This window comes from Lolium perenne, chromosome 4, assembly GCF_019359855.2.
Source record: "Lolium perenne isolate Kyuss_39 chromosome 4, Kyuss_2.0, whole genome shotgun sequence".
Taxonomy (NCBI): domain Eukaryota; kingdom Viridiplantae; phylum Streptophyta; class Magnoliopsida; order Poales; family Poaceae; genus Lolium; species Lolium perenne.
Window position 1 is genome coordinate 28475292 of NC_067247.2, and position 23673 is coordinate 28498964.

Below are 23673 nucleotides of genomic sequence, written 5' to 3' on the forward strand. Positions count from 1 at the left end.
TCATCAACTTAATAATGTCAGACCTTGCTCGTGCTAAAGGTGAAGTACCTGAACCTTTATAAGTAGCAATTGCTTTAAGTACCAAAAATGTAGGTTGTTATACTTTCAAGAGTTTGCAAACAGACGCATAGTGACACAAGGCCGCTTTGAAGTTCCAACTTGATTAGCCCCACTTGAAGTTTCAAGATCACCAAGGTCAATGAGATGCTCCATGTCAGCAACTTGATTAGCATGCAACTCATCATTTCTCTTACTAGAAGACACAACTATAGTGACACCAAGAGCAGAGATGGTCAATAAAGTTGTGAACATCAGACACTCCTTTAGATGCGGCAACGAGAGTAGTTGCAATTCATGAGAAAAATAATAAATATAATAGGCATAAGGACACTTTTCAATTACTTTGGCTCGTAGTCCGTTCCACTCCCCACACATATTACTAGCACCCTCATATCCTTGTCCACGAAGTTTGCTAACATCTAATTGATGATTAACCGAAAGTGCAGATAGTTCATGCTTTAAAGTAGCTGAAGATGTATCCAAAACATGAACAATACCAAGAAAATGCTCTCGAGTGAAACCATTTTTTATCAACAAAATGAATGACAATTGCCATTTTGTCTCTATTTGATTCATCCCATGACTCATCAACAAAGCAAACATAACTTAGCATCACCGATTTATTTACAAATTTCACTTTGCACATTAGAAGCAATGATATGCAGAATCTCAATATGAACGGCATGAGATGTATACTTAGCATTATGTGGAGCATTAAGTGTCCCAATTTCAGCATCCTAAGAAGCTATTAATTTCACCATTTCAAGGAAATTGCCTTGGTTTATTGAGTCGAGACTTTCTTCGTGACCTCATAAGGGGAAAACTTGGAATGCTAAACACCATAATACATCACCCACCCTATTCCTTTTGATGTCCTCCTCGGTTTGATTATTTACTAGTTGTTCCATAGGATATGGCTTATTCTTCAGATCATCATAGCATTTGACTACATAATTATGAGCAGATTTACTGTCCTTTCCCATATGAGTTATGAATGCACAATACTTTCCATTGTTAACTTTCTTCCACTTTATGAGCCCTTCCACCGTAAATTACTAGACCATTTCTTTCCAAATGGCTTCTTGCAAAATAGAAATCATGGAAAACAAATTGACTACATCTTTTGTAGGTAGTTATCTAATAACCAAGGAAAGGTCTTAAGCCAATGGTATTGAAACTTGCATGAATGGTTTGCTGCATCATCAAGAGGCTACCCATCTTTGTGAAATTGTTATGGCCCATGCTTCATATATGCCAAATGAGCTCAAGAATACGACACTTTATTGATCATAACAAATCGTTACATAGAGTCTGCCCGGTACAATCCGGAGCAAAGTTACTAAAAACAGTAGAAATAAAAAGCCCGGCAGAGTCATAGGCGACTCATAGCAGCTAGATATATGACCAAACCTCATAGCAGCTAGATTTGTCAAAAATCATGGCATCCGACTAAACCTCATTTCTAGAATCCTTTCATTTCTCTATTACGGAATCAAATAAAGATTCACGTGTAAATCACATCGACTCGGTGTCCGGCATGACATTGCAATCCTCCGCGGGCTTATTTTAGTCACGTACGGAGCTGCTCTTGTGCCTTAATCTCAAGGAAAACGAAATACAACATGATGACGAGGAAATACGCAACGCGTTGCATCATCGTCTTGTACTTATCACTCTGCAGTGTACGTACAAGACAAGTAGGACGACGAATCACCAACCCAAACTGTCGGCACAGCCAGGTAGATCATGCACAGCAAGTCGTAGGGTCTTTGGCTCTTCGATCTCATTCTCTTGTGCTGCCACGATCCTTCCATCCATGTTGGGACAAGCCCGTTCGTCATTTTGCGTTTCGTTTGCTCGAAGCATTATTCGTCGTCGCATAAAAAAGATTCAACCGGCGGAGTATCCGAAAACCAATACGGTAATTCCGCTGGTACAATACGGCGAATGTGGACAAATATTAGGGGAATCTCACCGTATCCAAGGCCAACGAAGCGGCGACCGGCGGCGGCGGCAGGGGCCAAACTGGAAAGTGCCGACGAATATCCCCTGCGGCCGGGCCCACCCGACAGCGACCCTGCGCCCAATCATCCATCCATCCCGACCCTGACCCTGGCCGCCGGCCCCCTCCATTTCTACTTCCTCCTCCGCCATCCATCCATCGCCGCGACATTCCTTCTCCATCCCCAATCCAATCCAATCCGAAAATTTCCTGGGCATGAAGTTCGGCAAGGATTTCCGGAACCACCTGGAGGGCACGCTGCCGGACTGGAAGGACAAGTACCTCGCATACAAGGCGCTCAAGAAGCTCATCAAGACGCTGCCCCCCGACGCCGACGCCGACCAGCCCACTCTTCCTCCTCCTCCCGCCGGGGATGGGGACGGAGCCGCGGCGGCGGAGGAGGGGCTCGGGTTCGGGGACGTGGCGCTGGGGAACTGGTTCGCCAGGATCCTCGACGTCGAGCTCCAAAAGCTCAACGACTTCTACATCGAGAGGGAGGAGTGGTACGTCATCCGCCTCCAGGTACGCACACCCCCCCCCCCCCCCCCCCCCATCCTTCTCCTCCCTATCCCCGCCCTCTTCCCGCCGAGATTACGGCTACGATGCACCTGCGCCTAGACCCGTGGGATTTTTTTCGAGAATTTAGACCCGTGGGATTAGTGGGGACCGGGATTTGGATCCTGTTGATTTCGGGCTGGGCAGGGGAATTAATGGCTGAATCGTGGGTGGGCAATTGGGTTGTAGTACCACGCGATCTCTCCAGTTTTAGGATTCCTAGGAATTTCCCAGACAGTGGTGTACCAGTTGTGGCATTAATCCGTGATTTGGTTTCATGAGGAGTAACTGGCCACTTGATACAAACTGTAACTGCAAAACGGCCTTATCTGGTCATCATAGAAACATAGTAGTAGTAGGTAATAAGGTGGACATGTTTCTGTTGTTCATTACAGTACAATGGCATGTGACCTTTCTGTATGACAGAGCAGTCGCTCTACAATTCATATCCATCAGACATGCTTCTGTTTTTCAATAGAGTATATGAGCGAATTAGATGGCATGTGGCCTTTCTGTAATTAGGTGGATATGTTTCTGATGTTCATTAGAGCATCCATTAGAAAAGGCAGCCAAATCTGGTACTCTGAATTTAACTGCCACAAGTGATACTTTCAATACTCCTTTAAGTGATGGCCTGAAAATTTCGGTCAACTAGACTAGGGATATTAAGGCTCCAGTCAAGCAGATATCATTTGTCATGTTTAACAATAAAAATAAACGCAAATCCATTAGCACGGAAACAGAGTTTAAATCCTGCAAGTTGGTTTGTTCCATGTTCATTACGAGGCTGAGTGTGAAATATCGGTCACGGAGGACTAGGTGAGTAGCAATGGCAGCTCCAGTTATTCCACTAAACCAAGACCCAGAACCAATAGAAACAACAGCACTTGGCCTTTGCCCGAAGAACTAAGTGTACCATTTCTTTGCTGTATGGATCATACAGACACAGCTGATTGAGCAGTTTAGATCGTGTAATGTTTGAGGATGTTGTTCCATACTTCTCAACTTATCTGGTGAAATGCCTAAACAGTCTCTTTATCGTGTAGTTCTTGACTTCATAGTAGTTCTGATCTTTTGACTGAACCTCATGTAGTGAGAAGTAGCCGGTTACTTCTCATCAAGCCATCTTATCTATCTTCTTGTAAATCTGTCTGGTGTTGAGCCCATTGAGCATATTTTCATAGATGTGGATATGATGGAGCTATAGAATCTAATAAACATGTGAGGTATTGAGAGGAAGTTGTGCTAACAACATGAAACACCATTCTTGATATGTTCTCCAGTCAGCCCTTCGGACCGATTCCCTTTCTATTTTGAAATCTACAGTTTCTGAATGTTACTGTCCATTCTTGGCATTTCTTATTTATATTTTATCTGGATTATTTTGCACTCTAGGTAGTACCGTACTAGATAATTGTGGTGTACTATTTTCTTTTATTTTCACTCGCAGTTTGCTTGTCTCTAGGTGCTCAAGGAGAGGATTGAGCGAGTCAAAGCCAAGAAGAATAATGCTTTTGCTTCCAGGGCTGAGTTCACTGAAGAGATGCTAGAGATACGTAGAGATTTCGTGCTCATACACGGCGAAATGATACTTTTGCAGACCTACAGTTCCCTAAATTTTGCTGGTGAGCACACGGAACCAAATTAGCCAAGCTTTAGTGTTCTACCGTCATAACTAGTATCCTGACACTTTGTGTATGCAGGGCTAGTGAAGATACTGAAGAAGTATGACAAAAGAACAGGCGGCGTGCTCAGCCTACCTTTCACTCAACGCGCTCGTCACGAGCCATTCTTCACCACTGAACCCTTAAGAAGGCTTGTTAGAGAATGTGAGGTTAACCTTGAACTCCTTTTCCCGGTCGAAGAAGAAGTACTCGAGGCTGGTTCCTCTTCAAAGCTGCAGTCTCACAATACTGTGGGTAGTCATGACCCAGCGTCATCTTATGACACAGAAACCTCGAAGGTGTACCAAAGCACACTCGCAGCAATGAAAGCGATAGAGGGCCTTAAGAAGGCCAGCTCTACTTATAATGCCCTCTCTCTTTCTAGATTCTTCAATGGAGAGGACGGTGAAGCTTGTTCTGGCGCTATCACTTCTGAGAGCTCGCTGTTAGATTCCTTGACAGATTCCCAGGTTGAAGATGCCGATAAGGATGGTAAAGAGGTGCAATCAAAGGACCAGAGCGCTGCTCAAACAGGCCATAACACTGAAACGGATCGACGCGGTGGATAATCAGTCTTTACGTGCTATGTTTCTAGTTGCCCCTGATTAGTGTAAATGATAGCACCGTTGTACCACCAATAAGTTGGATGTTCAGGCAATCTTTGAAGTGTCTAACCATAAGCCATATTTTAATTTGCATTTTGGAGTGTTGGAGCTTAGGCAGAGAGTGAGTCATTTAGCTGATTTGGAAGGAACTGTATACAGTTACAATCTCTCTGTTTGGCAGAGTTTTCTTGTATAGCAAAGTAAAGTGTTCCCAGTTCATTTCTGGTACAGCTACTGATTTGTTGCCTTCAGTATACCACTCATACAACGACTCCTTCATTATCTATAAACCAATATATGACATGAGCCTATACAACTGAAGATAGAAACAATCAATTGACAGCATGACAAACCAGCATAAACACATATTCGTCTACTAGACAGTACTCCCTCCATTATAAATAAATGTCTTGGTTTTGCTTAGATGCAAATACATCTAGATCCATTTTATCTGTAGATACATCCGTATTTGGAAAAAAGTTAGACACTTATTTCAGAACGGAGGAAGTAGGTCCCAACACACAAACAGACGCATGCGCTCATGCACACACGAATTTTAACTTCTCCTGGCAAACAATCATTGGACATCATAGCAGTTTGCATATATTAGGTATAAAATGCTTCAATCATAACAAGTTCATACACCTGATTAAGCGTTCAACACTTGACAAAGATAAAAGGATTCACATGGAGACAAGGCAGAATGGTGTCCGAAGATTCAGAAAACACTACATGGTTGTTCAGACCAAACCTTCAGAACACAAAGCCATACTTTTTTCCGGCTATTGGACTAAGTTATTAATTGAGGAATACCAGCAGAATTTATGTGTTTCAGCAGGAGGAAACCACCACGGATAGTACTTCACAAATAGCATTATTAATGCCGGATTTATGCCAAGCACGAAGCCATCTCCTCGGAAAGGAAGGCACAATTTAAGTGAAGCATGTTGCGCTAGCACTATCTGGCTGGTGCCGATCAGGCGGCGTCGTCAATGTTGCTTCCGGCGACGTCGACGACGAAGCGGTACCTGACATCGTTGCGCTCGAGCCTCTCGAGCGCCTGATTAACGTAGTCCATCTTGACGACCTCGATCTGCGAGGTGAGCCCCTTGTCGGCGAAGAACTGGAGCACCTCCTCCATCTCCTGCATGCTCCCGATGAAGCTGCCGGTGATGGTCTTCCTCCCCATCATCACCAGGTGGGACAGGAAGCTGAGCGGCGCCGGGGTGACGCCCATCAGGACCAGCTTCCCGTTCAGCTGGAGCAGCGCCAGGTAGGGCTCCAGCGGGTGGTCCACGGGCACGGTGTCGATGATGTAGTCCAGCGAGTCGGCGGCGGCGGCCATCTGGTCCCCGTCGGAGCTGACGATGTATGCGTCCGCGCCCAGCTCGTCCATGGCCTCGGCGCGCTTCTTGTCCGACGAGCTGATCACCGTCACGTGGTGGCCCATGGCCTTTGCCAGCTTCACGCCCAGGTGGCCGATGCCGCCCAGCCCTAGGATGCCGCCGCGGAGGCCTGGGGTCGTCAGACCGAAGTGCTTCAGCGGGCTGTACGCCGTCACGCCGGCGCACAGCAGCGGCGCCGCCTGCTCCGGCGCCAGCCCGGCTGGGATCTTCACCACAAATCTGCGTGGAAATGCAACAGTCTAAACTTAAATTACGGTCTATATGAATGTCTGGTCAGACAATAGTGAGTGCAACGATTTTGTTATCAGGATTATGTAGCGGGGTAACTCACTTCTGGTCGACGACCATGGCGGAGGAGAAGCCGCCCTGCGTCGGCCTACCGTCGGTGTAGACGTCGTTGTACGTCCAGATCTTCTTGCTGCAGTACTGCTCGTCGTTGGCATTGCAAGGCCGGCAACTGCGGCAGCACCCGACGATCCCGCCCACGCCGACCATGTCACCAATGGTGTACTTGCTCACCTCCGGCCCGACCTCCTCCACCACGCCTACCATCTCATGCCTACATTTTATTTCTCAGTCACCAACAATCTATTATGTACATTCAAAGTACGTGACTGACAAACAGAAAAAAGAAAAATGGACCAGCAAATCCCACAAAAATAGAAACATCCAAACCTATGTGTTTATATCTAGACAAACTATGAGCATCCGATATTCCTATTTTGATTGCCCGTTACGGCCGATAGAGTGGAGACTAGTCAACTTTTTTTTTTATGTATGGCCCACAAACTAGAGTTTATCGGGTCTCCATTAAGTCCTTAGAGGGGGATCCGTTGCCTACTATTCCCGCCTAGGGGGACTTCTTTTCGCCTTCTACGTATGATGGCTTCTCCCAGAAGCTACCCTCGCTCAGCTTCTCTGAGAAGCATGTCTCCAAAATTTGTTTAAACTTCTAAATTAGTCTTCCCAATACTAGTAAATTTAGTAGATGAACTTTTCGGAGAAACTGAGGGAGGGTAGCTTCTAGGAGAGAAATTTTGTCAAAAAGGACCACCTGCCTGTGAACGGAAATGCCAAAACTGCCGTGGCGGCAGCACGGCCAGGCGACGCGTGGCACCTGCCTGCCGCCGGCGGCAGGGCCTGCCGCCGTCAGTCCTGGCGGCACGTCCGCCTCCGTGAGCCGACTGTCGACGCAGCGACGCCGACGTCGCCCTGCCGCCCGTGCCGGTGGCGGCACGCTGAGCTGGCAGGCTTGCCGCCACCACCGGTGGTGGCATGTCCTGCTGCCCCCGACAGCCCTCCACAGCGCGCTGACGGCGCTGATTCCCACGTACTTTTTCGAATTATTGTACTGCTTGGCTGATTGCACTGATTGAGGCATGTTCTGCTAAATTTTCCCGCCTAATTCTCTCGCTCAGTTCGCTATAAAAGCCAGCGTCGAGTGTGCCTAATTCTCTCGCTCAGTTCGCTGATATTATTTGGTACACAAGTGCTCATACCTTAGCCAGCATGAGTGTGCCTTGCTCAGACCAGGATTTTAGACCGATGAAGGGAAAGAATGCAACTTTGCCGCCGGGGGTTAGAGCAGAGAGGTGTTGGTGCGGCCGCCTTGCGAAGGTGAAGGAAGTGGTGGATTTTTCGGATAAGTTCGGCATGAAATATTTCATGTGCGCATACTACGATCATGATCCACCCGCACATACAAGTTCATCGTCCTCGAGACCTGCGGTATGTTGTAACAGCATGATTAAAAATCATATTTGTATGTCATTAATTTTCATTTATTAATCGTCTTATTTTTGTTGCAGTCTCCGCCGCCCCTTTGCAACTGGTTTCACTGGATAGACCAGGAGCAGCCGGATTGGGCGCGCCGTGAGGTGGAGGAAAAACAGAGGCGTGCGTGGGCAAGGTTCCATGAGGAGGAGCGTTTCAAAAAGGCTATTGCTAATGATAAAGCAGAAAGAGAGAGACAGATACAAAAATTAAGGGCAGAGCAAGCTCGAAATCGCGAGGTAAATCAGAAGCGGATGGATGATGAGGCTGCACGTAGGTATGCAGAGGAAGAGGTGCGCAGGGAGGCCCGTGAAGCGGAAAGAAAGAGATTAAGAGAAAGGACTGCTGAGGCGCAGGCAGCAAAAGAACGCGGCGACAAGACTGGAAGATGGCCACGCTGGACGCACCGAAATTCATTGCTTATGGTCATGGTCTGCAGGAAGTCAGGGTCCATTGGACCTGGGACCGCCCTCTGGGGAGGACCTACTCCTTCTTCATCCGACGATGATTCGGACGAAGATGAACGAGCATCATCATCCAACGCCTCAGGCAATCCCTCCACATGTTCGCTGATGTCGACGACCGCGGACCAATATCCTGGGTCAACATTATGGTGGCTAGGCATCTGCTCCGATGGGTCGATGCTACGAGCAGCGGTGATGGCAAGCTGATCCGACAGGCCGGTGCTAGGGCCTGCGGTGATGGACAGCTGCTCTTCTGCAGCGCTCCTACTGCTTCCAGCATCATCAGTAGCTGAAATAAACTTCACATACACCATCGGCCGTCCGTACATAGCAGCACCAGGTGTGCTTGTAAACCTCATGTACGTACGCCAATTTGTATCATTTTTTACCTCCCGCAAACCCCAACGGGCAGGTCCATTCCCTTCTACGACGATAAGAGCCTCAACCGTCATCCTCTGTCCACGCATCCCCTGACCAAATGGGGCCCGGATGATTTTTCTTACATCCGCAAATGCTCTATTGACCATATCTATCACTGCAACTTCCATCGAGTCGCAGTTCGAGAAATCCACCCCACCGAATTCGTCACGTACGACGTCCCCATAGTACACTACCAAATTTTCCATCGTACCTACCGCACAACCAGATTTTTAAAATAATATTAGTAACATCCTACCTTAAATCATATTACTGTTTTAATACTTTCATTACAACACTTATTCTAACATGGCGGTAAGACTTTACGAAAATAATTATTCCTTCCTTTTCTAAATATTAAAAGACAAAATATTAAAAGACATCATATATATACCTTAATTTGCAGATAGATATTCTTCCTAACATTAAAATTTGCGAGTTAAAGCATGCTCCTAACATACGGTTATTAGTTCAACAAATTATCCATCTCTTTAATTTTCAGTCATACATGCAATAATAGTACGCTGCACTACGTGTTGTTCTATTTCAAATTAAATTACATCCTTCATAAAATCTCACTCTCTGTACATAATATGCTAATACAATGTTGCTTGCCTAATTAGTAGAGTAAAATATACTACACTACACCACAAATAGCAACAGCTAACATATGCATGTACGAATAAAATTGGCGATCTACAAGAACTCACCTTAATTTTCTTCTTTCGCTGCTTCGTGCACCCAATTAGCGGCTCAATCAGTGACTCAATTAGCTAATCAATCACTAAAGAACAATGGCATGGGAGGGCTGCTTCGAGCTGTTCTTCTGTGAGCTCTCGTACGCGAAGAAAGATGAAAACGTATGAGAGGAATAGCTGGCCAGCTGCTACTTATAAAGGACGTGAAACAACCACTTTCGGTGGTCACGATCCTGTACCAGCGGCGGACGTCAACTCATGTCGGAGAATCATACAATCAATTTTCTGTACAACTACAGTCTCTAATATAGCTGAAAGTGCAAAAACTTGTGCCAAATAGACTCAAACCGGAGCAAACAGCCTCAGAATCAGAGACAGCCCGAATCTGACACAGTTTGCGTGGAAATCAGCGCCATCAGCATGGGAATCAGCGCCGTTAGCGCGCTGTGGAGGGCTGTCGGGGCAGCAGGACGTGCCACCACCGGTGGTGGCGGCAGGCCTGCCAGCTCAGCGTGCCGCCACCGGCACGGGCGGCAGGGTGACGTCGGCGTCGCTCCGTTGTCGGTCGGCTCACGGAGGCGGACGTGCCGCCAGGACTGGCGGCGGCAGGCCCTGCCGCCACCGGCTCCTGCGGCAGGTGCCACGCGTCGCCTGGCCGTGCTGCCGCCACGGCAGTTTTAGCATTTTCGTTCACAGGTGGTCTTTTTTGACATTTCAGTGGGGCAGGTGGTCCTTTTTGACAAAATTTCTCTAGGAGAAGCCTTTCTAGAAGCCAAAAAAAAAATGTGCCTAACGGGTACTCGCCAACAATCCCGGTGAGGTCCACATCCCTACCAATGGTAAGTAAATCCATGCGGGTACCTGTTCCCATAGGGAAAACGGACGGGCTTATGCCCAAGAAAATCCCAACATCAACCTTGCAGAATTCAGGCTATGTAATGCACGTTGTACAATGCCTATCAGTTAAATGATATTTAGCACAAAAAAAACATCAAACCTTGCAGCAGATGTTGTTGTACTTACCCAGGGACCATGGGGTACTTGGAAATCCCAAAGTGGTTCTTGGCCTGGTGGATGTCAGTGTGGCAGATGCCGCAATACTTAACCTTCACCAGCACGTCTTCAGGCCCTGTTTTCCTGTTTCACATCATGGAAACAGACAAAAATAAAAGTTAAATGATTAGTTCTTGCAAGATGGTTGGTTAGTTTTTTCATGGTAAAACGGATCCTAAGGTACATCAGACATTTGCACATACATTTTGTTTGGTTGCCCACAAGTGTCAACGTGTCATTTAGTTTCCGGCACTCATATAGCAATCGACACGAAATCTTTTTATAACGAGATCAACAATAAATCTTTGCTCAACTAATACGCAGGACTATTTAGCAGTCTGTTTCTATGAGACGACAGTAGGAATGTGAGCAATACACTAGTATTCCGTGATAGTTATAAAACGGACACCACCTAAATTATTGGCGTGTAACATTATGAAGCAACACCCCCTGTGTTTCCAATTAATCTATATTATGGGTATATTAAAGCCTAACTTTATGAATTTTGACCCAATAGGAAAAAATATCAAAATATATAATAGAAAATGCATATAACATGAAATTATATTTTATGATGATTTTAATAATATTAATTTTATGTTCTAAACATTTTATTAAACTTTACAAAGTTTGACTTTTAACTAAACCCAAATCACATGGTAACTAAAAAAAAAGGAGTGAGTACGTTTCTTTTGGCTATCTAAACTTTTATTAAACTCGGTTTTTGTACTCCAGTGTTAATAAAATTGCACACTACAAGGTGGTTGAAGCAGACCGGCAGAGGCCAAATGCCCAGGGCGAAGCTAGAAAAAATCTCCATTGGTGTCATTCTTAAGAATCTGCTGGTGTCATTGTCTAGTGCTAAGAATTTTTCTCTAATTCTAAAGGGGATTAGTACAAATCCATTGGTGTCATTTGACAATGGACACCAATGGTTGTATGCTAGCTCCGGCCCCAGCCTCATCCTTGATATATAAGAGCATCCCCACTCGTTGGCGCTCCCCACGCCCAAATCCGGCGAAATTTTCGTCCGGATTGGAGGAAGATTTGGCGTGGGGAGGAGTAGTTTCCCAGTCGTGTGCTCCCCAAGCGGCGTTTCTCGGGGAAAAAGAGGATGGCTCGGGGAATCCGGACGAAAGAGGAGACACGTGGGCGTGGGCGGTTGGTTTAGCTTCATCCGGAGTCCCCGGGAGACCCCAGGGAAACCGAGGATGGCATGGGGAGTCCGGACGAAAATAGGCTCAAATCCGGACCAAAACGAGGAACCGGGGGCCTGACTGGGCCGTTTTTCGCCGTCCGGATGAAAAAAAGTGGCCATGGGGGGCTCTGTGGGGAGACGAGTGGAGATGCTCTAAGCGTTAGAAGAACACGAGGCGGGGCAGACTTCCATGTCTCTCTACTTTATTAGTATTACACTATACTATAGATAGGGGAGAGCATTTGCTTGTTTTAGAAAACAAAAACAATTGCAGTCTTGACAGTGCAATGATTTGTGCACAGGTCATGTATATATAGACTGATCTGTAGATTAAGATAATCGGAAGTCGGCCCCCTAGAAATATAATAGACATCTCTTTAAAATAAACAAAGCTAGAGATGCGACCCTGACATGTAATCCGGAGATGCGATCAACGCATGTTTTGTCTGTTTTCTAACATAAACACATGCATGTTGAGGTAACAGGAGAAGCTGGACCAGCCAGCGCGCCCCGGGACAACTTCAGAGCACTGTAGCTATACTATATGCTACATTGTGCTGCTGTAAGCCTGATCGCCAGGTCCAGCTCCAGTAGCAGAACGATGAAGGTTGCAAGCTTTGCCTCGAAACCAGGACGCGGTTGTTGCTGGGTTGGAACTTGGAAAGCGCTCTTGCCGGTCTCTACGCGTCAGATTTCATGTGACCAATGGAAGACAACATCCAGGAGAACAGCAAATGCAGGAGGAAGAATAAGAATAAGAACCGAAATGTCGATTGGCATGGTACCTGAGGGGGTATGTGTAGGGGGAGAGGTGGCCGTCGGCGTCCCTGGCAGCCCACCCGGTGGCCGTCCTTTCCGAGGCGTCGACGCTACCCATTCTCCGGCCACCGAGCACAGAGACGAGAGAGATCTGAGCTCTGAGGTGAGGTGTGAGCGCGAGGGATGCTGGTTTGGAAGTGAAAAGAACTTGCTGAAAGGTTGAGACTTGAGAGGGCTATGTTATGTAGGGAGAGGCAAAGCTGTGACGGTGACCGGTAATGGCGAGTAGGTGGATTGCATTGCCACCTGACAGGGTAAGAAAACGGGGCAAGTGACAGCAAACTGAAACGCGGAAAATTAGTACTCGCACGCTATGTTTGATCTCCCCTGACAAGTTTAAATGATATATCAGTACGACAAGACTATAATATGAACGTTTAGCCAGTCTTTGAAACGTGTAACCAACCATAGGTCGTGTTCTGTCTGGAATCATTTTAGCTGGTTTGGAAGGTCTCTGTGTAGCAGAACAGTGTTCCCAGTTCTTCACATATTATATTGTGATCAAGTCATATCTATGAAGGAAGATATCCAGCACCAATTAGAAATGACAGCGAATGCACCAAACTGGTATCAGTACACTAATACGGAGTAGTATGGTATTCACTTAGTCTTGTATGTCACTTCAGTTCACCTTGAGCTGACAACATTGTACACAGTTAGTAAAGAGCAGGGAGAAAGAGGCCTTGGGAGAGGCAAGCTGTGACGGTGAGCACTGACCGGCAATGGCGAGCAGGTTGATTGGGTTTGCCACCTGACAGGGTAAGAAATGGGGGCAAGTGACAGCAAACTGAAACGCGGAAGCAGAGCAAAGCGGTGGAAAATTAGTGTTCGCACGCTATATTTGATCTCCCCTAACAAGTGTAAATGATATCAGTACGACAAGACTAGTAATATGAATGTTTTGTCACGATATTTCCAACTTTCTCTGTCTATCAAGGTTTCTGTATAGTGGAACAAAGTGTTCCCAGTTCTTCACTTTTCTGATGTCGGCGAAGCACTCAAGTCTGGAGCAAAATGCTACCTTCAGCAAATTATATTTCTGATTCAATCGTACCAATGAAGCACAGGCAAGATAAACAGCTAAAACTAACATCAGTTAACACACAGTATGGTATTCCTGTAGTCTTATCTGTCACTCGAGTTCATTTAGAGCTCACAACATTGTACACAGTTAGTAAAAAGAGGACGTGGGACAGCTGCAGTGCGGGCATGAATAAACCCCCTTAAAATGGGGAAAGAGTGGAACTTCCAGTAATACACACACATTTTTACAGCGTTATCTATGACAAAATGAAGGTCACGGTTTCCCCCGGTCACCACCCTACACACAGGCTGTCACTCTTGGTCATTGTTTTCTTACATCAGAGATTGCAGGAACCTTGGCCGGGTAGCTAGACAGGTCCACGTCCAGCAGGTCCGAGAGGTCGTACATTCCTCCAGGTGGGTCAACTTTGTGCCTGATTGGAGTGGTCATCGATTCATCCTGGTCTACCTGGTTTGATGGCACGCTTGAGGTCACTGGAATCACGGTGATGCCAGCCAACTCTACATCCCGACTGCTTGGCACTGCGCTGGCAGAAGGATACTTTGCCGGTGTATTCTCTCCCTCGTTGTGGTTGTAGAGCACATATTCATTGTAGGTAGGAGCAAACTACATGAAAATGGAGCTGATTAGACCAAGATAAAGGCAAACTACAGCTACAGTACACGGGAATGTAGCCTGTTCGATTGTTAAATTTTAAATACTACAAAGCTGCTACAGAAACACTGAATAATTGAGCACAAAATACAGGGGAATGAGCGTCTAGGATCATGGTTACCTGGTGAACTGTGTCGTGGTAGAAATCGTTGAATTTTAAAGCATGAATAAGGCTTTCCCTGAAACCACCAGACGGGCGGGCATTTGGACCTGCATACTCCTTGTAGGGAAAGGCAAATAGGTGACCAATGGCTGCTATGAGCATCTCAACGCACAATACATAGTTCTGGAGATCAGCAGCCTTTTCGGTGTTCTTGATAAATCGAGACTTGGCAGCAAGGAAAACCAGGACACCCTACAATGCATAAATTCAAATTATTGCATGGATAAAACTTGCCGTGACAGCACAATTCCTTAACAACATCATACTGTAAAAAAGCAATGTGACTATACGGGGATAAGAACATGAAAACAAGGATTGCTATTCTATATTTACCTGCCAGTATGTGAGAAACACCACTGATTTGATTATGATGAACTTTGGGACAGGATTATATGGCCGAAGTAGATCTCTGCATGCCGCATAGAACAATGCAAGAGCATATAACGCCATCGAATATGAGATTGTGTATATAATAGTGATGTATAAATAGGATTGATTGGGGCTGAAGTTTCCATCTTCATATTTTCCTTTAGCGTAGAGTATGAATGTAATAACCACCAAGATAGGCTTAAGAATAACGAACTGCAAACAGCCTTGTTTGCATCTCCGTATAAAACGCCTGTTCAGTGACATAAAAAAATCAGTTACCCTCTCATAATTGTGAAAAAACAGCTCTTGAAGGATGCTACTGAGAAATGGTCTGCCAATGCATAAATTGTTATGATAACCACTTATTATGCGGAAGGACACGTACGCACCCATCTAGAGGAATCGCTGGAAAACAGCAAGTCATCAGAAACCACGATGGCTTCAGGGTTTTGCCATTCAAGCTCACAACCACAGCACCAGGCCCTCCCACCCATGCTAAGCAGAGCGAAAAGAAATTGTAGATGACCCAAGCATCATACCTGAAACATTTAAGAGAGGAAAATTAAGCATAAAATGGATATATTCATGCAGTGCTTACTTTAGGTACTTGCTGAAACATTGGATTGGAAATAAACAGGCGAAACAGCATATGGACATCTCACATAAACAATCAGTAAGATAAATAACACCTAAACTTGGCCTATGGTGTGCTAACTCAGGTAAAGGTGTGCTTAGCAAGCACAGACAAGGATGGAATAGCCACCGTAAAAAAAGGATGGAATGGCCAGTATCTCATAAATTATACCCGGCTACCCGTTTGGTCATTACATGCAGAGTTGTTCAAACCATCTGGGCAGCATATGAATTCAGGTCATGCTTAAGTTGATGTATGTATTATCATATTATAACCTGGAATATTAATTTGCAACTTAACACGACAGAAGATCATTCATCACTAATTCCTGACTAGTTATTATCTATCATTCTATACTCCCTAGGATGGCTGTTAAAGCTAACGGCAGCATGAACCCTCTTGCACTCTAAATAATGTGGGTCTGTGATGACCAGGTTATACACATTAAAATATGGACGCGGTTGTGCACAAGGCATAATGGATCCCTCCAATCTTCACTAAAGATGATCGGCTAAACCCATGAGCAGTCAGCAGAACGGTGATATTGATAGCATATCTCAGTCGATTTGGATAATAGGTAGAGTTGATAAGAGTGCTTAGGACTACCACATGTCATATCTTATAAACTAAAAATCATGCAGTAATCCACTGTTTGTGCACAACTCACAGATGCCAGACCATAAATTTGACATGGTAATAGAAAAAGGAGAAGTTTGCACACGTGTGCCATTACAGAAAGCAACCAAAATGCTTCTGCTGATCACATGTCCCAACAGGTGAGCAATACTAGCTGATACCACAATCTCAAATTGAGCCCATCGATTTACATAATGGTGCCAAAGAAGTTTGAATTGCAAGAAAATGACTTACATTTCTCGGATAGAGGTAAAATATATTGCATTGTCTGGTAGGATAAGGGAAATGAATGACATCACTGCATAGACCTGCAAAACAATGAGGGTCTTCAGAGCTAATACGCACAACAAAAAAGGACTGATAAATAAGCGAACACAATTGGGTATGAAGCGTAAGATTAAGGGTGTGTTCTCTTTGTGGCCAAAACATGCCTTGCCAATTTTTGGGCTATGACCAAAACTTTGGTTCTTGTTAGGATGGTTGCCTACTTTTTGGCATGTGAAATGGCTTCTTACTAGTTCATTTTTAGCGAAAGTTGGCCAACTCATGGGCACAAAAAACCTGGCTGACAAAATGTTTGGTGGGGCAATCTTGGGCTCAAACCAAACATACCCTAAATGCATAGCTGGTGAACAATAAACTGCTGACAAGCAGTTATTGCTCAAACAGCGGTTGCATCAAAGTTACCAAATATTCATATAAGAACAGTGTTGTGGCGGCAGAAAATGCACTCGGAGATGACATGACAACTTGGTTTAGCAATTTCTATCAAACAAACCCCCAGGCCGCAAACAATCATTTAGAAAACCGTTGAAGCAGGCTTACGTTTCTAACAGAACTTGGCCAGTTCGATGAATTAACTAATTTGCTTATTCAGGGCAGAGCAGAGCAGCAAGAGTTGCAAATCCATGCTGATCCGCTGTCCGAATAGGCTTAATTTGCACATCTATAATGATTTATATAGCTGGGAAAAGATGCAGGACTCCTGCCCCTCCCAAACTGTATAACGAGCTCAGATACCACCACATGTTGTTCAGAGAGCGCTTCATATCCAGAATTGTAATCTCAGCCGCGCTACCACCGCAAATTCGCGTCAGAGCCGAGCTTGGACACCGATCACGACCTAAGAGCAGCAACCAATCCGGCCCGCAGATGGATGAACAAACCTAGCTCCCTAACGCGTTCGGATTCAATCAGAGGTCAGAACCTTCAGGTGAGGAATCCGCGTAGATGGTCTCGTATCTTAGCTTGCAGGCACGAATTCACCCCCCGGAATAATTTGGAAAAATATATTACGGCGTCGGTAGCGACAGATCTGACGCGAGAGGAGGAGCTAGGCTCGCGTGCGCGGAGGAGGCGAGGAGAAGGCGTACCGGGACCATGAAGATGATGCGGACGATGAAGCGCTGGAAGATTGGCTCGGCGTAGTGGAGCAGGTGTCGGTAGATGTGTCCGAGCGCGATGACGGTGGCCGCCGCGGCGCACAGCAGCGCCGCCGCCGTGTACGCCACCGCCGCCCAATCCATCGGGGCGGGGCGAGACCGGCACCACCAGGGCAGAGCAGACCACGTCGGCGAGCGGGACGCGGCGGCGAGGGGTCGGCTGTGTCGCGAGCGCCCGCGCGCTGTCTGGTCCGGGTTTGGTTGCGGGTGGTTGGGCAAACTTTTGGGGCGCGAGAGGGGAAGGAAGGAAGGAGAAAGGGGTTAACAGTGCGCGAGCGATGAGGTGTTTGTTGTTAATGTCGCATCGGATTTCGCAGCCGCGGAGATTATACTAGTTTATGTGTTTTTCCTCTTTGATTTGAACATGCCGTCAACCCCGTACCGGAAGCAAGATCGTTCGTACTACTACAGTTTGCATAGTTTTCGTACGGTGCTTCCTTCACCTGAAAGAACTCCATCGTGATTGCACGCGTGATCTGAACGGAAACTGCGCAATCGGCAACCGAAAAATTGCTACTACGAGTGAATCTAAACAAAATTGCTACTACGATGGTGCACGAGACTCTCGAGTACGTGTGTGAACAGAACTCGCTGAGTTGATCCAAATCTTAACACCAAACCTCTAGCACACGTAGACTCGACGAGACCCACCACTCCATGGAAGCGACGACCAGACGAATCCTTGCCCTCCTAAACGCCACCGGCGAAATCGCCGCCGACAAAGAGGACGACAAGGCTGGAATACCTTATTTTTGTCCCGCACAACGCCATCATAGCCACCATAGCGACAAGGCTGGTTGACCAAACTCTAACTTTAGATACATTCTACAGTGTCCAGCGTATGTTCGGGGCCTCACCCCCTCCCACCACCGAAGCGGCTAGTAGAGGAGGGCGGGACACATCGATTCCCGATCGTAGATATCGAGAACGAGACGGATGGGTGCCGGCGGCTGCTAGGGTTTCCACCCTAGCCGCCGCATATCTTTTCTTTCACGGGAGAGACGAGGCTCTCTTTTTTGATGTTTGATACGTAATCTATTTACCACTACCCCAAGATAGCGTTAGAATCCACTTGCAAGTGCCGATTATGACGCTGATGTGCAAGCTAAGTAAAGCTAAGCAACGCTTCTGTCGACGTTCTTGGGCAGTGCTGCGACCGACAGCGATGTCAACGTCCGAATATATTTCCCAGCCCGAAATTCAGTGCGGCAGCTGCTGGTACTACTACCTAGTAGGAGTACCAATTAATCTGTGCATAATGTTTTATTTTAGCAAGTTGGCATCTGCCTGATTGGTTCTGTTAGCACCTGCTTGGTTTCGTTGTTATATTGTGGCTGTCTGCAATCAGATAACAGTTCGTGTGCTCAATGAAACAGCTTATCATCTTAGCTAATCATTAGCTACGCCTAGGCCATGCTGTTGCTTACTGGCTCTGAACGGTCTGCAGGTGTAGGGCAATATGATTTTATTTATTTTATTTTATCTGGAGAATTATGCAACAGATGATGCAATGACAGGATGCAGTGGTTGCATGGAGCCAGCTTGACGGCGATAACTACTGTCGACTTGTTCTCCTCACCAGCCGTGCTTAACCACTGCTTAAAGCGTGTACAACAGAATGGACGGCCGATTTTATTAACACCTACTCCCTCCGTTCTTTTTTAATTGACTCAGATTTAGTACAACTTTGTACTAAATTTGAGTCAATTAAAAAGGACCGGAGGGAGTACTTGATTAATCACAAAGGCAGTGCAAGGTAGTTTTAGCACCACCGCCCGCCGTTTAGACAGGATCACTTCGCCGTCGCTCGCCTCGGACTAAGGTTGTAAATGGTACGGATTTCCACTCCATATCCGCATCCACGTCCGTTTTTTAGGATATGGTGTGCATTTTTAGAAATTCGACGGACATAGATGCGAATGTGGATATTGTTCAAGCGGATATTCAACGGATACAATAGATAATTCACTTTTACCCTTTTGTTCCACAATAGATATCCGATGGATGTGGATTATCCGACACTTTCTGCGGATAATATCCGCTGTCCTCAAAGAGGATAATCCGACAAAATTTGTCCAACCCTAAATAGACAACGCAGTTAGTGTTTTGGGACCACCTATGCATGTTGTGTCGGCACGACAAGTTGATTTATTGTACAAATAAGTGTGCAATTTGGATATAGTCTAGTGTTACATTTTTCTGCTTACTTTTTTTTGCATAAAAGAATCATATTTCTAATTTTATATATGTATTTTATCGAATATCAACTTCTGATCTCACAGACCACTCCGAAACCGTTACATATCCGCAATCCGATATAATCCTCATTCGAATCCGCATCAAACCATTAATAGCTCTGATCCGAAATAAAATATGGTGAAGGATATGCAAATAGCAGTATCTGATCCGATCCGTTTACACCCCTACCTCGGACCCTACCACAACTAGGGACACCCGTGATCTGTTCACCATTTGCATAGCCAACATTGAGGTGCAAAATTGGATATGTTTGGCCATTGCGTCGGCATGGATATTGACCACTAGAAAGCATATATGACCATTGGCTCATGCTGTACATAGATGAACCGCACTAGCTCGACCGATTATTTCTACAAGAACGTCATCAAGACTTCGTCGGACAATGACTCAGACAGTGATATCAAACTGATGATGGTTGCTGCATCCCTCATCCATGAGCAGAACGGGAGGCAGAGGTCACATTTCAAGGGGTCGACGAGGCCATGCGGAATCGAGAAGGTGGCCAAATCGCCTCTTCAAAGACTACTTCCATCCTACCCCGAGCATGTATGTCAAGAAAGTTGTTCGTCACTATTCTCGAAGGTGTGAGGGACCACGACTCGTGGTTCGAATGAAAGGGACTATGCCGCCGGTAAGCTTGACTTCTCTTCTTACCAACAATATGGCGAAACAATTCGCATGCTTGCATATATGGAGCTCCCGGTGATTTTTTTGATGAGCACTCTCGCATGAGCGAGACCACATGCATTAACTCGATATATAAGTTCTGCAAAGCCGTGATTACAGTGTTCGGCGATGGTTACCTTAGAGTGTCAACCCCTTGAGATTAGTTGGCCCGTTAGAGATGCCCTTAGTACCAAACTGATTCTGATACACACTCTAGAGTGCGTTTTAATTTGGATAGGAAGCTATAGCTTTTGATTCAAACAATTTTGTTCATAGGGACGTGATTCGCTAGTTTTATTATTCCTCGTGTAATTAACGATGTACTGTGTGTGAGTTGAAATAAAATGTGCCATGATGCCTTTCTTTTTTCTAAAAAAACTAGTTCCTACTATCCAAATTGATTGATTTAACTTTATCTAGATATGAACGGAGTTTGTGAATAGATACATCTATTTCAAACAAAGTTGAATCAATTATTATAAATCATTCGAACAGAAGAAGCCCTGGTTCCCAATCGCACAATGGGCTGAGCCCAACATCGGAGTGGGTTACGCGGATGCTACCTGCTTGGGGGCTGGGCTGAAATAATAGGATTATATTGACACGACTTGGTCAGATACTCAGATGCGCCGTAGCCAGCTTCTGAAAAGAAGGATCGGGAACCAAGATCTCGGCCGGCCATGGCGACGTCCAAGAGGCGCGCAGCCGACTTCGTCCCGCCGCTATCTCCCCAGCCGCCGCAGAAGAAGACGACGATCCCCATCTCCCCGATCAAGCCGTCGCCGAGGTTGCGCCACCAGTACATCTCACACGACCTGATACACAACATCCTGAGCCGCCTCCCGCCGAGGTTTGTCGCCCGCTGCCGGTCCGTCTGCAAGGACTGGCTCGCCGCGATATCCGACCCCGATTTCTTCGTCGCACACCTCCAGGCTGCCAAGAGGAGGCCGTCGCTGCTCATGGTGCCGACCACCTCCAACGAGAGGTGCGCCTTCCCTCTCTTTATGGGGTTCTACAGGTACTGCGTCGGCGTCGAGGCCGAGCTGATGTACTTCAAGAACTTCTCTAGAATCGTCTGCATGCGCAATCCTCCGGTGCACTGTGACGGTCTGATCCTCATCACCGCCAATGTCGAGCGGATGATGATCTGCAACCCGGCGATGAGGGAGGTCGTCAGCCTGCCGCGTGCAAGCAACGGCAAGCGAAACTCATTCGGGGGGAAACTTTCTCTTTTTTATATCTCTTCGGGCGCTGCAACAGTTCGCTCCACTTTGCCTCGAGGGCGAGCCTAGGGTTCGATCCACGCAGCAAGAAGTACAAGGTGGCTAGGTTCTTCTACCAAAACCTCACGGGCTACGACATAGTCTGCAAGTTCGAAGTGCTTACTCTAGGCACCAATGTGTGGCGGCGGACGGCCGATGATCCGCCATATCCAATCTCCGGGCGAACTCCGGTTCATGTGCAAGGCTCCATATACTGGATACTAACTGATATGTCGCACGGGTTTCTCCGGTTAGTTTGGCCGACGAGAAGTTCAGCCTAGTCCCGTGCCCTCAAAGCGATTACAAACCCGCACGTTTCGTGCAATCGGAGAGCGAGCTCTGCTGCACCTCCTTCTGTGAGCAAAAGAGGGATCTGGAGGTTTGGAGCTTGAGTGTTGGGCGAGACAACCCTGAATGGACTCGGCGCTGCACACTGTTGATTACACCTGATTTGCTTTTTCGTAACTTTGGTTGGCTGACGAGGTCTCCTAAAGTTGTTCTTCGTGGGAGGGTGTTGATCCTGACGGCAGAGCGGAATGTGTACCAGTATGACATGCACACAAGTAGGATAGAGAAAATAGCTTCGGACAGGTCTTACCAAAAGAACGCGGTTCGACATCTCACTAATTATGTTGAGAGTTTCGTATGTGTTAGTAAACTTTGACATTTTACTTTTTTCTTTGTATTTTGAAGCAAAGTAGTTGTGGCTATGTCTTCGTGGTCTTAGACAAGGAGACCCTCTCTCCCCTTTCCTTTTCAACATTGTTGCTGATGTCCTCCAGCAGATGCTCCGCCTGGCCTCCCTTGCTGGCCTTCTCCTCCACCCCCTTGTCGATGACCTTCCTTGCCCCGTCCTCCAGTACGCCGACGACACCCTCATCATTATTCGAGCCATCCCGGACCATGTCGCCAACCTCAAACATATCCTAGACGACTTCTCTGCTGCCACTGGTCTGACCATAAACTTCCATAAGAGCACCTTTGTGCCCATTAAAATCGATGCCTCTATCACCACATCTATGGCTGCCACCTTCGGTTGCCCGATATCCACCTTCCCCCAAACATACCTGGGACTTCCGCTCTCCCCCTATAAACTGCGCTTTGGCGACTTCGCACCCATCATGACCAAAAGCGACATGCGCCTCTCTGGGTGGCGAGGTCGTTGCCTTCCCATAGGCGGCCGCCTGATCCTCGTCAACTCCGTCCTCACCTCTATGCTCTCTCACGCCATGTGTGCTGGGCTCCTCCCAGCTGGTGTTATTGAGGCCATTGATAAGCGACGGCGCGCCTTCCTCTGGACTGGCGAAGAATCTTGTCATGGTGGCCAGTGCAAGGTAGCCTGGGACGATGTCTGCGTCCCCAAACATCTTGGGGGTCTCGGAGTCATATCCCTCCCAGCCCAGAACTCCGCCCTTATGGCAAAATTCCTCACCAAACTTCACTCTGACACATCGGCTCCTTGGGCCTCCTGGTTCCGCCGCATGTACGGATGGCACAATTCTCGTGATCTGGGTGATCACCACTACCTCGACACCCCCATCTGGAAGGATATTGTGGCGGGGCTCCCCTCCTTTCGCTCTATCTCCAAAGTCTCTCTGGGCAACGGGGCTTCCACGGCTTTCTGGGTTGATTGTTGGCTTGGGGACCAAACCCTCCAAGAGCGTTTTCCTAACCTCTTCTCTCACTCTACCCGCCCCAACATTAACGTCGCGACCACTCTTTCCCTGGGCCTCCGCAGCTCCCTTGGACCGCGCCTCACGGCTGCCGCGGCTGATGACCTTCGAGCTTTGTCTATCGAGCTGAACTCTGTGGAGCTCCGCCCTGACGCT

The 23673-nt window shown here is 46.8% G+C and overlaps 3 protein-coding genes across 3 annotated transcripts; 1 reads left to right on the plus strand and 2 right to left on the minus strand.

Annotated features, from left to right (window-relative positions):
• The first annotated feature begins 2181 nt into the window (after positions 1-2181).
• LOC127292018 (SPX domain-containing protein 4) lies at positions 2182-5105 on the plus strand. Its single transcript, XM_051321366.2, has 3 exons — positions 2182-2584; positions 4083-4242; positions 4321-5105. Exons 1-3 carry the CDS (start codon positions 2279-2281, stop codon positions 4848-4850), a joined length of 996 nt encoding a protein of 331 aa, XP_051177326.1. The 5' UTR covers positions 2182-2278; the 3' UTR covers positions 4851-5105.
• Positions 5106-5466: 361 nt separating this feature from the next.
• Positions 5467-12862, minus strand: LOC127292019 (probable cinnamyl alcohol dehydrogenase). Its single transcript, XM_051321368.2, has 4 exons — positions 12681-12862; positions 10668-10781; positions 6624-6851; positions 5467-6511 (listed from the first exon to the last, which is right to left on the minus strand). Exons 1-4 carry the CDS (start codon positions 12770-12772, stop codon positions 5863-5865), a joined length of 1083 nt encoding a protein of 360 aa, XP_051177328.1. The 5' UTR covers positions 12773-12862; the 3' UTR covers positions 5467-5862.
• A 1040-nt stretch (positions 12863-13902) lies between these two features.
• On the minus strand, positions 13903-17939 carry LOC127292020 (uncharacterized). Its single transcript, XM_051321369.2, has 6 exons — positions 17589-17939; positions 16450-16523; positions 15335-15484; positions 14910-15195; positions 14535-14768; positions 13903-14365 (listed from the first exon to the last, which is right to left on the minus strand). Exons 1-6 carry the CDS (start codon positions 17739-17741, stop codon positions 14060-14062), a joined length of 1203 nt encoding a protein of 400 aa, XP_051177329.1. The 5' UTR covers positions 17742-17939; the 3' UTR covers positions 13903-14059.
• Between the last annotated feature and the right edge of the window lie 5734 nt (positions 17940-23673).

Bases quoted from the DNA above. Each gene is read 5' to 3' on its own strand.
- LOC127292018 (XM_051321366.2), top strand. From the start codon at position 2,279: ATGAAGTTCGGCAAGGATTTCCGGAACCACCTGGAGGGCACGCTGCCG. The intron at 2,585-4,082 runs GTACGCACACCC...GCTTGTCTCTAG, and splicing joins GGTACGTCATCCGCCTCCAG to GTGCTCAAGGAGAGGATTGA. The intron at 4,243-4,320 runs GTGAGCACACGG...TTGTGTATGCAG, and splicing joins CAGTTCCCTAAATTTTGCTG to GGCTAGTGAAGATACTGAAG.
- LOC127292019 (XM_051321368.2), bottom strand. From the start codon at position 12,772: ATGGGTAGCGTCGACGCCTCGGAAAGGACGGCCACCGGGTGGGCTGCC. The intron at 10,782-12,680 runs GTACCATGCCAA...GATGTGAAACAG, and splicing joins CCCTACACATACCCCCTCAG to GAAAACAGGGCCTGAAGACG. The intron at 6,512-6,623 runs GTGAGTTACCCC...ATTTCCACGCAG, and splicing joins GCCATGGTCGTCGACCAGAA to ATTTGTGGTGAAGATCCCAG.
- LOC127292020 (XM_051321369.2), bottom strand. From the start codon at position 17,741: ATGGATTGGGCGGCGGTGGCGTACACGGCGGCGGCGCTGCTGTGCGCC. The intron at 15,196-15,334 runs GTGCGTACGTGT...GTCACTGAACAG, and splicing joins CCAGCGATTCCTCTAGATGG to GCGTTTTATACGGAGATGCA. The intron at 14,769-14,909 runs GTAAATATAGAA...TATGCATTGTAG, and splicing joins TGTTTCTCACATACTGGCAG to GGTGTCCTGGTTTTCCTTGC.